General features: G+C 37.9%; 1 protein-coding gene across 1 annotated transcript in view; it reads right to left on the bottom strand.

Annotated features, from left to right (window-relative positions):
- The window catches only part of ANLN (anillin, actin binding protein), a gene marked incomplete at both ends in the record, with an annotated part of 29,773 nt that extends 12,344 nt beyond the window's left edge, over nucleotides 1–17,429 (bottom strand). Inside the window, 17 exons of the mRNA XM_081996797.1 lie at nucleotides 895–951; nucleotides 1,031–1,079; nucleotides 2,031–2,157; nucleotides 3,977–4,159; nucleotides 4,483–4,618; nucleotides 5,259–5,406; nucleotides 5,740–5,891; nucleotides 6,455–6,681; nucleotides 7,170–7,286; nucleotides 8,188–8,308; nucleotides 8,798–8,905; nucleotides 9,042–9,235; nucleotides 10,189–10,408; nucleotides 11,114–11,463; nucleotides 11,894–12,178; nucleotides 12,572–12,725; nucleotides 17,412–17,429. Coding sequence (XP_081852923.1) covers nucleotides 895–951; nucleotides 1,031–1,079; nucleotides 2,031–2,157; nucleotides 3,977–4,159; nucleotides 4,483–4,618; nucleotides 5,259–5,406; nucleotides 5,740–5,891; nucleotides 6,455–6,681; nucleotides 7,170–7,286; nucleotides 8,188–8,308; nucleotides 8,798–8,905; nucleotides 9,042–9,235; nucleotides 10,189–10,408; nucleotides 11,114–11,463; nucleotides 11,894–12,178; nucleotides 12,572–12,725; nucleotides 17,412–17,429 — 2,646 coding nt within the window. The remainder of the gene's footprint in view (nucleotides 1–894; nucleotides 952–1,030; nucleotides 1,080–2,030; nucleotides 2,158–3,976; nucleotides 4,160–4,482; nucleotides 4,619–5,258; nucleotides 5,407–5,739; nucleotides 5,892–6,454; nucleotides 6,682–7,169; nucleotides 7,287–8,187; nucleotides 8,309–8,797; nucleotides 8,906–9,041; nucleotides 9,236–10,188; nucleotides 10,409–11,113; nucleotides 11,464–11,893; nucleotides 12,179–12,571; nucleotides 12,726–17,411) is intronic.

The raw sequence follows: 17,429 nt of genomic DNA, 5'->3' as shown, positions 1-17,429 counted from the left end.
AAAGCAGATAGAGGATGCCATCAGCAAACCTATAACCCCACATCAGCAACTTACCTACAATGCCACAAAAACGTTCAGTTTTAAGTAAAGATTCCTCTAAACTACAGCACAGGAGAGAAAGAAACCCTGGACTTCAAACTGGTTTTATTAGGAGATAAGTGGAAGTCTGCTTCCAACTGTTTTGAAAGACTCTCAAGCTCCTTGTTTTTATTAAGTGACAGATATCCTGACAAGGAGGAAATCAGACCTAAAATCGTTAATAGACTGTGTGCCCAGATATTGGAATGACAAGAAAAAAGCAACCCAAAACACAGCACCACCACAAAGCCACTGGCTTGTTTGGGGTCACAAAGTCTTAGTAAAGCATTAACACTTGAAATGTGCACACTACCCAAGCTGAAACGTTTATGTCCAAGGAGTTATTAGAACAATGTTTGCTTTAAAAAAAGTAAGCATCTGGTGTTTTTGCTTAATACTGGGAACAAAGAGAAGTGTGGCAGTTGATCAATAGAACCATTAAGACAAATCAAACTGCAGGGTAGGGCATATTGACTGGTGTAGTTTAAGTAAAGTGGAGAATAAGTGCACTAAATCACTATCAGAGGCACCACACCTAATAAATAGAAGTTTGCAATGCATTTTGCTGAACTGGTAAGACTACTTCTCCTTCCACTCCAATATATGTCAGACTCAACCAAGTGCTGCAGGTCCAATCTACTAATAGCTGCAGGACTCCATAACCCATCTGTCGTTGCAGATGTTCCAAGGAAGAATAAGAAGAGTAAAAGCAAGCAACAGATTGTCTAAGACTCAGTCAGTTCTCCCTGAACACTGCAGTCTTCCTAGTATACCTTCTGTTGAAATACAACATACTGATTTTCATGTTTCATTTACCTTAGATTTATTTGCCTTTTTCCTTTTATCAGTGCTTGTAACTTCTTTTCTCTGCACCTGTAATGCAAGGAGGTATTAAGAAAGTACAGCACATCATTCTCCCTTACACATCCTCTGGACAGGAACTGATACATACCAAACTGTAAACTTCTATATTTATTTCAAAGTCATTTGACACATCATGCCTAAAAGAGAGGAGGGGGAAAAAAATAAATTAAACACAGACTGAAGCAAAAAGGGGGTTTTGTTTTTTTAAAGTTACTCTTTACTACTTCCGTCCTCCTGCTCCTTAAAACTATCCAGGGAGCAGCTAGGTTCTACACAAAAGAGAAGCTTAGCCATAGTGCTGACTAATAGCTAATCTCTTACTAGTAACTCCTAGTTTGCTCCTGCAGGCCAACAGGGCTGTTTGAGATCCTTTCAGTTCTACAATAGTACTCTTCAGTGCAAGCAGCATTGCTGTTTTTAAGAATTGAGCGTATTACTATTTCAAGACATTTTCTAGAACTCAAAGAACAAAAGGGGAGGGAGGACACGGGGCAGATAGAGTGCATCTACCATTTCTCAGATTGCACCCTTCAGTCCACTGCTGGCACACATTTCTAGAAACAGATTGGGGTTTTTCAGTAAACAGCTTTAAGTGAAAATTCCAGTTAGGTTGGACTTTAAAACGGGAGTTTGCTTATTTATTTTGGAAGACTTTTGCTAACAAACAGCCGTTTGAACTCACACCACCTTTTTAGCTAACATATGTGAGTTGAAGTTTTAGTTTTAAAAGCACTATTTTTTCCAGATACCAAAACCAAAGAGCTATATAAAATATTAGATGCTGCAAAAGAGAAGAAACACATAATCTCAGGCAGAGCAATCCATCTGTCATTGCAGGTGTTCTAGGGGAGAACAAAAGTAGGAAAAGCAAGAGATAAATTAGCTGATGGATGATAGAATAAATCTAGATTGCTCTTTTGAGAAAAGTGGATTCCAGCCGTTTCTTGAAGGAAGAAATACCCATACCACAAGATCTCACTGTATTTGTTTGCAGAATTTGACATCCTTCTATGAAGATTTTAAACATTTTTATGCATGCTCCACCATCAGAGTTGAAACTAGTTCCAAAAGAGTTTCTTTATACTTACATAGTAAATGTCGTAGTAAAAGTAAGGGCATCTCCATTCAGGGAGCTGGCAGTACTTGCTAATGGAGTTGCAACCATGTTTTCTGCTCCAGATCTCAGTATAATTACATAGTAGTAATTTCCTGCTTCTGTAAACACATACCAGATGGTTGTGTTAGCCAGAGGTGTCCAAGTATCTAAAAACCCTCAAGTACTGCATTGCTATTAAACACATCTCTCTCCCACCCCACTTAAACACTTGATTACAGTCAAGATTTGCTTATAAACTTACTCTTAAAACAAGGGTTTTTTCCTATTGTGTCCACTAGTAGGACTGTCTCCACAGGATTCACAACAAATGCAATTCTGCCTAGAGCATCTCAGGCCAGACCTACACCACCCAGTGCATGAGAGGGAATAGGAAGAACTTTCAGTCATATTCAGCAGTTAATCTTAGTTCCTTATGCTCTGTTGTTATTCTCTAGGCCTGCCAGCTTAACCATACATCAGCTTTTGCTATTGCCTGTTCTCATGGTTTTTTTCAGTCCTATGAAGGAACTGTTATCCAGGCAATTCATTTCCCTAACTTTTCACATAAAGGGAAAAAAAAAAAAAGACAACCACAAGCAGACATGTCAGGTGATTATTTGGAGTTTGTGCAGCAATTTGCTGAACAGTATAGCAATAGCATTGCATAATACCATACCATGTTAAAAAAAAACCCAGAACAGTTCAAGTGCTCTGTTGTATAGGACAAGTCACAGCTGTCAGAACAACTGTTGAAGACTCCAGTAAGCAGTAATTTGTACTCTTCATATTTGATGTTCTCTTCAGAGATGAAAGTGATTAATAGAGCTTCTAGTGCACAATGTATGACAAATGCTGCACTTCCAGAATAAAGTTTTGATGACAAATAGTTCATAGTTGTTTGTTTAGACAATTTGGTTTTGAGAATTACTGATAGGATCTAAACTTATACTTTTGCAACCACTAGAGAGGCATTCCTATAACAGAGATGAACTGACCCATGCAACAAGAACGGTAGCATCTGGGAGTGGGGTGGTGATGGTAAATTAAGTCAGGTATTTACACATATTCTTGTCTGTGGCTTTATTTGAAAATACAAAAGACACACTTTTAAGTTTCATAGGATAGTTAAATGAGAAAATAAGAAAGGCTATATATGAATTCCTCAGAAAAAGTTTTGCAACCAATATTAAAAAAAGACTTTGTCTAATACTTTTGTCCTCAAGTTTTAATGAGGCAAGAAGCAGTAACCTGTCTAGCTACTATATAATGCCACAGAATGATAAAATAACCCTGATTATTGTGGGCTTGCAGATTCTTTAAACAACCACATGACAGAAGCTTACAATGTTCCAGGATAAGTCTCTAGACCTACAGAGGGATATTGCCAGATATTCCTCTGGAACAAAAGAAGAAACAAATCCACATTTTAATACTTTAATGACTTAAATATGACAACATAATGGAAGAATAGTCTTTGTAAATTAAGTATTTTTGGATGTTAACAGAAGGACTGAAAAAAATTTCACACCACCACAGAGGTCAGAATTTATGTGATGGTATTTAGTACTAGACTTGCATCCATTGAAAAAATTCCAAGGCAGCAAGAAAGGAGACAACATGAGATACAAAATTCCACTCCCTCCCCAACAGGTTACAGAGAACCGCAAACAACTTTCAGACTGTCTGGGAAAGTCTTGATAAGTGTCTTGAACCTCACAAGCCAGCAAAGGATGCAACTAAAACAACCATGGAAAGTATTGAAAACATAGCCAAAAAGCAGATCAATTAAATGTAATTGCCCAGTTTTCATGGACCCCACAGTTCTGAGAAACACCAACAGAGAAGACAAAAACACCAAGGAGAATGAACGGGAAATATATGTAGGGAGGATAGGGGAAGAGGGAGGGAAGGAGTAAAGCTTTCAGTTGCTAGTTTTACCTGGCTTTTGAACTGTACCGCATACAAAATCTGCTTTTAGAGGTAGACGCATTTCTGAAATGGAAACAGATCCCCTGGATGGAGCAAATTCCATGGATGTAGAAGCAGCTTTATTTCTTTTACTATGAGGTCCCTCACTCTTCAGTTTATTCAATTCTTCCAATAAAGCAGTTCTCTTCTCAGCTGCATAGGGAAATTAGTTAATTATTAGTTGTAACATGAAAAAGTAGTACTGAACAGGTTTTTTGCCATAAGTATGTAAAATGCAACAGAAATGTTAATCATCTTCCAGAATAGTAGGAATATGAGGGACAAGAAAGATACCAAAAATGTCCTCTTGCCTACAGAAGAGGCTGAGACAGAACAGATATTACCCGCTCCTGTTTTCCAGGTGATAAACTATAAATATGCAGCTACAAGGTAGCATAATAAATGCATTGCCAGAGTTCATCAATTCTTCCCAAAGTGTTCATGACAAAGAATTGAACTTAAGTCTAAAAACCTACTTGCAAGGAGAAGAAGTCTCTCTGCCTCTGCTTCTTCTTGTGACCCTTTTCCATGTTCCTCATCAAAACAACAGTTCAGAGCTTGACTGGCTTGATGAATCACTGTCTGCTGCATGTTGATCTCATTATTCAGCTCCTGGAGTAAACCAGTAGTAAAAATAAATAGCAAGAAGAGAAAGATTTAGTGTTACATTCAAACAAGGAAATGTTTTGAGATTAGCATTTTTGTAGCTATGCTTCAGAAAAAACAGACCATTTAGCTAGTGAACTACAAAAATGTTGTGGTTTACAGTTACTTCTGCAAAAGAATATTGCAGCACAACTTTTTTTGACCTCAGAGGTAATTTACATATGGTGGGAAGTGAACGACTTCAATGTTTGTACGCTCCATATCCAGTCTAATCTTCCCTTCACCGGGGTAAGCAGCATTTAACCAGAAATTCAGCAATGTAGAATGAGATACCAGTAAAGATCAGAATGTTGCCTACTGAAAGTATGCATTTATGAATCCTGTCTAATTCAAAGGGAGTAATAAGATAGAGATTCCCCATCCCCTTCTCAAAATGATGGCTTTTTCTCTCCAGGCTTACTCTATAGCATGACCCTTCTAAGAGATGTGGTAGCTGTTGAAATTATGTAGTATCATTCCCTACCATTAGATATTTATGCTAAACCACCTAATTTTGCAGTTCTAAGCAGTATGTTAATGTCCTGGACATTCACAGGGGAAATTAAGCAAGCAAATAATCAATTATAAAAAGGACTTTAAAAAGTACCTGCATTTTCTTTTTGATATTAACTTGATCAGATGGGCCATTCTTTTTCATTTCTAGTTTGGAAGCAACATCTTCTTTGCGAACAATGATCTGCTTTATTGAAGGACGCTCAGTTTCTTTAAATCTTTGAGATCTATATGCATCAACACTTTTAAAAGAGGAAACCCCATTAAATGTTTCACAGGTGTGACAAGCTATTTTTTATATTCATACGTTTAAATCAGGTATTGATGTTTTCCAACTTACCTAAATGGCTTAAAAAAAGCATTCTGTCAGCGTATTTTAAGGTTAAGCAACATAAAGACTAAACAGAGACAGTCTTTGATAAAGGCTGAGATCTTGGAAAAAAGCTTCATTTGTAGTTTAAGCAGTATGCTTCATTAGAAGAGTGTTACATTAATAAGACATAATTAAGACATTAAGCCAATGTCTTAATTTGCACACCTACAGAATCAGGTGGAGTTTTTTTTGTGTTTATTACCTATAGGGAAGATTGCGATCTTCTGACACAGAGCCAATACTGTCTCCAGATTCTGCCCTGGGGACTTTAGTCCTTTGAAACTTTTCAGACTTCAGACTTACATCACTGATACTGCTACCTTCACCAGTTGACTTACAAGGAGAAACAAAGGCCTGAGGAGAAGAAAAGGTTGTATTACAGATATCTGTCTACATTAATCATTATCTGTTTTCTCTCACCTTTACTTGTTTTGCATATAAACAGCAGATTTGGAGGCTGCTTAATACTATTTAACAGACATTTTACAAATATTTCCTAGAACACGGAGCAAGCTAAATTATTAATTTATTTTAAAGACACCAATAGATCCTTGAACTCAAGATTTCACCTTTATGTATCTGTACCAGTTTGGAAACTAATTACTTTTCTTCAGATTTTCATCAGTAACCACTTCACTGAATGCATGTATACCACTGGAAGTCCAGCACAAGTAATAGATGTATATACTCGAGCTTGATTTAGCAGAAGTTAAACCATTTGTTTAGCAGAGCATCCAATATGCTATGCTCTTTTCAGAGGAAAATAACTTTACCTCATTATGTTTTCATTATCAAAATGTCATTTTTAACTTCTGTATTTGCCCAGGTATCACAATACCAGAAAATATCACTGTTCACAAGCAAATTGTACATCTATGTGATAAACAAGCCTTTCCACACCTCCTAAGAACTCTCACCTCTGGACCAACAGATTCCACTAGAGGGGTTAACAGAGACATTGATGAAATATTCAGTGACTCTTCCTGCTCATCCTCATCACTTTCACCTTCCAGGCTCATGCTCATTTCTTTCTTCAGCTTTTCTATGTCTGGACCATCCTCTTGAAGAACTTCAAAAATTTCATTTATCACTTTTGAGCTATTCATCTCATCATCCACACTCATTTCTATTTCATATCCTTCACCTGAAGAGTGATGTTTTAAAAATATTAGTAGCATCAAGACTAAATTCTTCATTCTAATTCAATGAACAAAAAGATAAGCCAGCTGTTGCACTTCGTCAGGCATACAGAAGCCTAAGGTATACTTATATCACATAATCGATACAGAGAGGGAATAAAAAGATGCACTTGTTAAGACAAGTTTCAACATCTTAGTTCAAACAGGTCTGAAACTTAACTGCAAGTCCCATAGTAGTCATATTTGTCTTTTCCCAATAAACTTTTAATATCAGCTTTTTAATATTCCTTGAAGACTTGAATGTCAGGAGAGAAGGGTTATGATTAAAAGAAGTTTCCTGACTTGTATTATATAAACCTCATTACAAAACACACAATGAATGTCAGCAGATGTATGATGAATTCATTGTTCAGACTTGAAGGATATTAACTTTCCTCTGGACAAGTCACAACATACAGCTAAGTGCATTAATATAGATCTACTCAATACAAACCTTTTGGTTTCTCAGCAAGTTGTTCAAGTGTTGAGACAGACATCGTTTTTATGGGGCTCTTTGGCTCAGTGATCTTCAGAGGACTGGGTTTATCAGTCTCTTCACGTTTAGGAGCATCTGAAGTAGTTTATAAAAAAGTAGTCACTAAAGATTATGTCTAGCCTTTGAATTTTTTTTTTTTTGTTATTAAATTTTGGAAGTTTGATAATATAGCTGACAATTTACAAGAAGCCCACTACATTAAGTATTCCAGTCAGCTCACTGTCAAAGAATTAGAACACACACCCTCTACAACCTGTACAGCTAGACTTCTGTCTGGTAATCAGAAAAATGTGATAGCACAAGAAACAATGCTGAAACCACAGTAGAGTGCAGCCACTCAAGAGAAAAGGGAAAATTTAAAAAACAAAAAAAACCACCACACAAAACCCACGACACCCAAACACAACCCAAGAGCAGGATATCATCTTGTTTTTCTAGAAGCATATTTGATAGCCTTTTTGCCCATAATGTCTATGAGAAGCATTAACTAAGTTCACTCTTTTTTCACAGAGAACTGGAGGCTCTTCCACTCAGTAAGCACCAGGAAGGACATCATGAGCATCTCAGAATTCTTTTCATGACCCCTAGTATAAGAATTAATATCATAAGGGGATACTGACAAGGGAAGAGTTCCCTCCCATTAGATTATTGTGGAAGTTTGGATACTCGGGTACAGTATAGATTAAACATGTAACTAACAATTCTCATTCACTCTTCCTACACTTAACGTACATGAAAGTATGAAACTCAGGGAAGTCCACCGAGAAACAGAAAGGCAGTCTTTCCTTGCTAATCCTTCAAGTGGTATAGGAGTGCAGAGTATTATTATCATACGAGAAAACTTAGAAAAATCAGTAACCAAATAAGAGGTCTAGTTCTACACAATCAGTGCTACTAGCCTCGTTATCTGCTCACGAACGTCAAGGGCAGCACTTCAGTCCAGTATTAGTCACAGGTGAACAGCAACAGCTCTTACCTGAGGACTCCACACTGGGAGACTTTGCTAGTCTTTCACCTGCTGGTGTGTCTTCTACTGATCCAAAAGCGGTGGCATCTGAACTAGGAGGATGTTTTGGACTAGCCTGAGGTTGGCTTTCCTGGCAAAAATAAAAACAGTACATTCAGGAGGTAATGTTCAAAGTGTCTAAAAAAAATTGCTGGAAGGAAACGCATTTTAACACCTGCTAGGAAAAAGAAGTTGCCTATCCCATCAAGAAGGATCCTATTTATGTAAGAAATTTGGCTTAAGTACTACATATTAAATTCAGTGTTTGTGTGAGGAGCTTTCTTTTGTTTTTAAAGATACAGAATATAAGAAAACCACATTCAACATCATCAAAAAATAAATCAATCAATTGGCTTAAAGCAATATCACTTGTCTCCTTACTTGATTCTGCAAGAAGAAAAAGATCTAATAATTTGTTAATAATCATACAAACCACTTGACAAGCAGTCTTGCACAGCCTAGGCATTCATAAAGCATAAGTTTTTGTCTTTTATTTACATGCACATCTATCCCTGTGTTCAGAACATGTTAAATCAATTCACAGACTATCATCTTCTGATACAAAGAGGTAACACATTACCATTTTAGCTTCTGGAAGTTTTCTCTTCGAACTTTCACTTTTCTCTGCACTCCACAGATTGCCCCTATCAAACCGGCCACGAAGGCATGCAAGTTCTCGTTCACGTTCCTAAGCAAATAAAGGGGATCAAGGGAAAAGCTGACAGCTTTAAGATGTCAAAACATTTCAAATTCCTCAGGTAGGTGCGGAACAGTAAGAATCTTCCCCAAGCTTATCAACAACCTATGAATGTAGCAAGCCATACCTGTTTAAGCTGAAGCGCTAAACTGGCAGTAGAGGAATTTTCATTTTGCTTGAGAAGCCTTTCCTGGATTGTCCTTGTATTTGGGGTAACAATGGGTGTTCTGCACCCTGGAGTATTTGTAGCAGGACTCCGTGCACTACGCTCTTGACAGCGCTCCCCAAAGCGTTCCAGGAAGGGCTTAATTCCTGATCCCCCTACAAGGACAATTGTTTTGCCTTGAAAGAAACTCTCAAAAACACTGAAAGAAATCACTGCAATTTTGCATCCGGCTGAAGGTTCTCAGTTAATCCCTCTCCTTTACAGCTCGTACTCCATTATACTTTATACAAACTGAACCTGAAGTGCAAATCACCACAGTAACAGAACATTGAAGTTAATAAAGCAGCAAATCAGAGCAAATAGATGTCCTTTTCTTGCTAAAGTCCATGCATGATCCACCACTTAAATAAGTGATTTGCTTTTTCAACATTTCCTCTACAAACAGCCTCACTTGCATCCTTCATGTAAATGAGCATTCTAGTACATAAGGCAGATACATTGTTTGGCATCCACACCACTTTACTGAGCTTGTTTTTTACTTTTACTCTAGCATATCTAGAGACACACACTTGCTCTACTGGCAAGACTTCAGGCTGTTAGTCCAAGTTTCTGGCCCAACAAGCAGTTGAGCTCAAAACTAGGGACAATCACTTGTTTCAACATCAGTGCCACCTTTGAAAAGACAGACACTATGCAAAGTTAGAGCATCTATGTGGCATTTAGCTTTGATTTCTTCTAACATATGCAGGCTCTTTAGCTTATATAGATTGGATACTTATAGCATTCAACAATTTGAAAGAAGCTTTGAATAGTCTCAATTAACTGGTGTTAGCAGGATACATTTTTACAGAGAGAAAAGTTGGACTGATTTTGCTCTCAAAAGTTACTGAAACCATGTCCAAGAAAAAGCCTCTGCAAAATATGGAAGCTGTACAACTTACAATAATTATCACAGACCTCTTCAGGATTTTACTCAAGTTACAGGAGAAATAGAAATTAGAAATTATCTGATACGTTACCATAAATTCTTAACTAATATGTAGTTTTCAACACAGGACGCATAAGCCTAATTTGAATGAACATTTATTGAAGCCGAAAAACAGCCTACCTGGTGTTGTGGGTTTACCCTTAGGTTCAAGTTGCACATGTGTTCCTTTGACTGGCTCTTCTTTGGACTGAACTGGTTGAGGCAAAGTTGGTTTTGCTGTTTGTGTATGCTTTTCAGTTCTCTGAGGGCTGCGCGGATTCTCTGTTATCAATTGTCGTACTTCAGATTCCTTAGAACAGTGAACAGTGACTCTTGTGGATTGTGTTAAATTATTTGGATCCTTAATAGAAAAAGAAATAGCATTAAAACAAGACTGTACATTCTTATTCTCTCAAGAGGAAAAAGAATGAAAGCATTCTGCATAGCATACTATAACATAATACACCTATTCCATCAACAATAGAAAAAGCTGAGAGCAATTGTTATAAGCTTTTTATAGATTTTTTTAATCCAGCATTTCCAATTGCTTCAGCATTTGAATCCAGGTGCTTTTGCCAGCTACTTTAGATATTTTCCCCTATTTCCCTAAACAAGACTGCACATGGCAGATATTGACATTTCATAAATGGCATTAATTGAACAACAGGTATCTGGTACTACTATTTTCAACATCCCGATTGAATTTTCATACAGCAATAATATTTACAATTTAAGTCAATTAAGTATATGAAGTTACAGAGTGAAACTAAGTATCTCTGTAAGAAGCCCCCTTCTGACAGTCAAAAGAGCAGCAATCAAGTACTTTGACATCAACTTTTACAAGATTTGTAAGTACACTCAGCTCTAAGTCTCAATAAAAGGGATTCTAAGCTGTTTCAGGTCTGTTGTTAAAAAGGACATGTGGGATTGCAATAAAGCAAAAATTGTAAATAGACTAAGATTGCTCATACCTAATCTTTAAATTCAGATTAAGCAGTTATGAGTTAACATTTGTCCCCCCAATACTCAAATCAATTTTTAATCAGCAACTAAATCAGACACTCACCGCTGCCTTTGAGTTTGCTGGTTTATTATTAACAGAAGCCTCAACAAGCCTTTGAGAACAGGATGCAGCTTCCTGCTTTACACTGCTACTATTGATTCTAGCAGATGCTCCACTTGTAGTGGACAATTTGGATAAACAAGTAGTGCCAGGCTGTTCTTGTGTATTGTTTTGCTTTGCAGATGGATGACTTAGGTCATCTTCCCAGGAACCAATTGTAGCAGCAAGGTTAGCTAAACGGCCTCTTCTCCCAATAGGGGTATCACTTGCCAGGACATTAGATGTCTGCTTAGGTGGAGAAACAGACAGATCTTTTGACTGGAGGGGAGACAGAGCAACACATTCAGAGGGATCTGGAAAAAAGAAAATACATTTATTTTGCTAATAAAATATATTGATATATATTTGCATCTTTTGCATTTCACTATATGTTGAATTTATCAACAGTTAGGTGATCTTGCCATCAATAGACTCAAGCTACTAGCTCTAAAGGCATTGAGAATAACCACATTAAACTAAAGCTCATTGCAAAGCCAACACATTTTTAACCAAGCAGTTTACTAGTTTTAAGTCACTGTTGTGATAAGCATCACATCAGTAGGGAAAATATGTATAAAATTAAGCTGTAGTCAGTTTCATTATTTTGGGCCTTCCCCAGTGCTGTCTAAGAATTCTTTACGAAAACATAAGCATTCACACACACAAAATCACCTTCTGCTGGCAAACATCATCACCAATGCAAACACTGAAAAACACCAATACTACTTAGCAAGTAAAACCTACCCTCACTATCCCAGCAGCGTCGCTGCTCTGCCAGTTTCTGCATACGTGTTTTGACTGAAAGGGCTGCAGGAGTTTCTGACCCGGTGTTTGTTTTTCCTTTCTCAAGAGGCTGAACCAACAAAGCCCTGTTAGAAGTAGTTACATGCAACTCTGAAGTCATCTCAGGAGAATGATGGCTTGTGGAGCTTGAAGGAACTGGCTGTATGTTCTCTGAACTGGAAGCTTGAGTCTCCATATTGTTAGAGCAGAGCCTCTTTGATGGTGATGGCTTTGTACCAGGTTTCACTGTATAGGTCAGAGTATTCAAGCAAATTAGTATTCAAACAATCCAAAAATATTTTCAGAGACAGAACAAAACTGTACTGTAAATAAAGTTACGATTTATGAATACCCTGATACGCCTCCCAGAAAACTGCCCTTCCCAAATTCTACCAAGCACAAGGCACATAATCTTTGGCATTATACAATTATTTTTAAATAGCTTACTAATTACTTTGATCATCTACTGTCAGATTAAGCTAATCATTATTCAGTCCCTATTCAGTCGTAGGGATCAGGTAACTGCATCCATCACTGTCTAGTTTAAGATAAACAGTAAGGGTTTTCCCTTGCCCTGAGAGAAAAAGGAGATGGGACTTGTATCAAAAGACAATCTTTATTAAACTTGTTGCAAAATACCTTCTTCACCAGGAAGAGGTGCCTGGTTACCAGTTTCTAACAAAGGCTCTCTGACCCTCTTGGTCTGCATTGTGGGTCTCACTCCCATCTTGGACCGCTCAGCCATTTTCTTCTGCAGGTTCTCTCGCCTGGCACGGGTTCTTTCAAGGAGTTTCTGAGTAGTCAATAAATCATGTGTTACTATACATTGGAACAAATGTGTTAACTAATAATAGCTCAAATTAAAAATGTTTTAATTTTATATAGGATATACTAAGATTCACAATACCAGAAACTTATAGTGAAGAGTACGTTAAGACAAACGCAGCACTCAGCTGTTGCTTACTGATCTACTTTAATGCAACGCAATAGAAATATTCAAAAGTCTAGTTTTCTGAGTGCCTATCTCCTCCTGAAAGCAGAGTTAACAAAACATGTTTTCTACGCTGTCAACCATATGGTTTTTCTGTCTGTCTCCTTTTTCTCACTGTGATAACCCCTGATCTCCATACTTTGATTTCACCATAGCAACACCCACAGCTTCTCCCATTTTCAGACAGTACCTGTTAGATAAAAGGTAGCTCACACTGTAGCACATTCCAAGCTACCTTCTTGCTATCTGGCTGGTCAGTACATGTTTGCTGGTTATCTGAAGTTCTTTGGCCTACCAGACAGATAACAGACTGCAGCATTTTCTTCACAGAGGCAATGGTTTGGCTCTTTTAACCTAGCAACAATGTTTCTTGAAAATTGTAGAAGCAGTTAAGTGTGAGATGCCTACTCTTCTATTAAGAAGAGGTGAAGCTAGCCAACAGGTTCCAAAGTTCTGGTCATCAAACCAAACAGCATCTCCCATTAGCTTGGCTTTCAAAGGAAACCAGGCTTAAGAGACACAAGCAATTGCAAAATTCAAAAAAGAAGAGATGCTTCTATAGAGCCTGAAGCAGTCAGAAACTTTTGAAAGTAATTACTTTTTTTCCTGAATCACCACGTGACAATCTTGAACTGTCAAGTCTCGCTAATAGGTTTTTTTGACACATTGGCATATGGTCAGGTCACCTGATTGGCACTAACCCTCCAACAAAATAAACAACATTGAAGTGATTGCCAAGTAGTCATAAAAAAAATTCAACAAATGAAATGCATGGCTGTTAATATGAAAAAAAATTGTTGCTATTACACATTCTAAATCAAAAGGTGAATTTCTATTCCTCAAGCTTAAGTTTTAAGAATAGACTTATAACTGGTTGTCTTAATAAACAAGCTATTTATCACAATATATCCGTATAGAGAACATATAAAGAGGTAGCAATTAAGCTATCTAACAACATTCTCTTTCATTCCCTGCTCATTGGAAATTTTAGTACTATGATCATATTCCATACAAAATAGTTGTTTTAGTAAATGTCCCATACTAGTAGAAAATTATTCCTTATAGCATCCCAGTTTGAAATAGGTTGTGGGTTTTTTAAAAATACTGCATTCATAGATCATTATCACTCAGTTTGATCACGTCTAAAGGATACTTAACTACTCCTTTGATCGAGGTTTTAAGGAACTTTGAGACAAGAAATTGTGTGATTGAACTAATGACCTTTAAAGGGAAGCATATAAACTGCATTTGTTTGGTGGCACATAAATTATTGTGAGAACTGTGCCAGGCATTATCTGTCCTGCTGTACAGCAATTAAATATACATTTCACATTTTTAACTGTCTAAGGCTGAAGTCTTAAACAATGTTCCATTGTAGGACAACACAGGACAAATGGAATGTCCATCTCAACAGTTTTTTTGTGAAAGGAAAAATCAGCCTCTCTAACTTCCATAGAAGAGCATGATTTTGGAAGGGGGTGGGGGGAAAGGAGGGACACATGAAATGTCAGGAGTGCCTTCAATGCAAGTTCTATGCTCATTGTGTCTACAAGTTTCCTTATTTCAACCTCCAAAAGGCAGAGCTACAAAGCGCAGGTAACACCCACATAATTTATATAGCCATCCAGATTTTATTTAAGTGTTCTTCTTGCACAAAGTTGCATACATCTTTCACAACAGTATTCCTACAGTTCTATTCAAAGGCAGTCACATTCCTTTCTGTTTTGTTAGTTCAGTAGAATGGAGTTTCAGTTGTTACAAATAGGATGTCACTTCCCAAGAATGCACGCCTCTGTTGTTGAACTCCAGCTCCTATTGGCTTTCTGCATCTCAAGTTTTCCATGCAACTGCCATAATTCAAACTCTGCTATTACACATGATGAGTAAGCCAGTCACCAGAACTTCAGACTTACTTTTCAAAGTTCATCAGCAGGGTATTTGCTACAAGTATGTTCTCCAATGTTCTGATGACAGCCAAAGTTTCAGAGTAGGACATACCTATTTCATAGCATCTAAGAATCTGAGAACTATTAAATCATGGTTAAAGGATCACAGTTTGCATTGCAAAAGCACCTTCTAAAAAAATCAGAAAAGGCCTTCCCACTTTAAATGTTGATGGACAATCTTGCTTTTAAAAGAAGTATGTTTTAAAGTAAATGTTTAGCAGTGTTAGAGAAGATACTCAGACCCATATGGAATTACAAGAATTTGTTCCAACTGCCCTGCTTTACTAGGAGAATTCAGCAAAAGGAGTAAATTTATCCATGACACTGAAGGTACAGTTAACGTCAAACTTCACATTTGCAAATTTTTCCCTGCAGAACTGCATCACTTATTTCTCTTTGGTCATCCTCCATGCTAGGAAACCATATTCTGCTCTATGAATATTAAGTACTTCAAAGTACAAAATATAGGTTATGCTATTTCTAACATTCTGTAGTACCAAACATAAAGCCTTTTGTGCAAGAAAGGTGAATTATACAATCAGTTATTAACTGAAAGTCACAAATAGTATGTTCATTGTGATCCTAAAAACGTATTAATGTCACTAACTCCTCAGTGCATTCTGTATTAATAGTTTGGTTGAGATTCAGTTTGGTTAAGATTAATCAAAAGAAAGATTATTTCAGAACTGCCCAGTTTGAAAGCATTCCACCGTATCTTAAAGCAAGATTTATTTGAGCTCAAATGCAGTGAGACCAGGACAAAATTTGTTACTGTAAAGCGATCAGCAAACACTGAATTAATAGCATGCTTTGGCCAATTAAGGCTCAAATTACACTGCTTTACATAATCAGCCCTTACAATACCCTCACCAGTTCCCTGCAAGTAACAGAGCACTGTAATTTGTAGACAACTATTATCTGAAAATAGATCAGCTGAGGAAAGTTTATATTAAAAGAAAATTAAAAGCAAAAAAATCAGAACATAAATACTTCATAGTAGGTGTTAAAAAGCTTCCTTTTCAGAAAACTTTTGAGGAAAATTATTAAACTTCAATACTAATACATTCATATTGATCAGATTTTTACACAACAGTGAAATGTCCTCCACAGCATAAACATCCTTGATGCAACATTTTAGGCATTCTGCAATACTAGCTAACATTTGAATGAAGTTTACTCTAAGGAGCGGCCTTACAGTTGGTCATCACTTTTCCAAGTCAGTTATCTACAAGAAGGGCGTGTTGAGGTCGGAATATCTCCCAGCATGCAAAACCATTTTAAATTTGATTCAGTAGTCTGGACTTGAAGTTTATTTAAGACTAGTCGGATCATGTCACTCACTACCAATTAAGGAAGGAGATTTTAGATGTTTATACTTAGCAAGATTTTAAAGGGGGTAGGGTAAATCTGCCTTGGCATAACACATTTAGTAAATATGTTCAGATCAATACCTTATGCTCAGTTTTTTAAATCAGATCTGTGCAGTCACCTTTTTGGGGCACTCAATTTATTTAAAGTATGTCAATTTGATATACAGATTGTTTTCAAAGGGAGGAGAGAGTATTTCACCAACATATTTGACTTGGATTTTTTTTTTATAGTAGTTTAGGTTTTTGGTTAGGCAGGCTGTGGATTGAAGGCCATTTTTACTACGACATTTCTCAAAGGAGTCACAAGACAGCTCCACAGCTTTACATCTGTCACATGTAAAATCAGAGTACAGCACAACATCTTTAAGAAACCTCCAATCTTCATACAGATTCAAGCCGGTCAGTTCCCCTCATTCTGTTACAATTTTGCCTCTGTAAAACTCAAGCGCACACACGCAAATCCACCCTAACAACTGACACCTTCTTTTTAAAAAAAAGAGGAACTGTGCCTGCCAATGAAAGTGACCAATCACAAGTGGCAATAATGTCAAATAGGACGCATTTTTAATCAGATGGTCGTTGCTTTGGCCAAACTTCACACTCGACCTTTAGATACGGCAGGCTCAATGTGTGTCAATACCACTCCCATTAGCTTCCAGGGTTCCATCTCGTTTCAGCCGAAACTCTTATCTGCCAGACGCCCATGAAAGGCGAACACTAAAGCGCTAGGAAAGGCAGTCAAGTATCAGGCCGGTTTGGAAAAGGTCCTCTCCTTCGCGAACCCTTGCGTGAATAACCCCTTTGTCCTCTCCTGGAAGAGATCTGACGCCCCACAAGCGCCTGGGCGGCTACAGTATTGGAGATACCAGCACGAGCAAGACGAGGGGGCAGAGAGAGGCTCGCTACAAGCCCACAACCCCCCGGAGTAACGTAAAGGGGGATGAGAGGTTCTGACAGGCCTTAACCAGGAACCGGGGTTGGGAGAAACTATTCCGCCCCAAGAGGAAGCGCGGCCACAAGGAGCAGCTCCCCTGCGGCCCCCGGCCGGCCTTTGCCGTCCTCTGTCCCTGCGGCCCCCGCCACTGACAACTCGCCCCCTCCCCGGATCAAGTCGCAGATGCTTCCCCCTCCACAGCTCACGACTCGGGGGCGGGCCCAGGCCGTGCCCTCACCTCAGTGAACGGGTCCAT

The sequence above is a fragment of the Phaethon aethereus genome, assembly GCF_964289735.1.
Source record: "Phaethon aethereus genome assembly, chromosome: 2".
NCBI classification, from domain to species: Eukaryota; Metazoa; Chordata; class Aves; order Phaethontiformes; family Phaethontidae; genus Phaethon; species Phaethon aethereus.
Note: the sequence above shows the minus strand (reverse complement) of the source record. Positions and strands in the feature narration are given on the sequence as shown.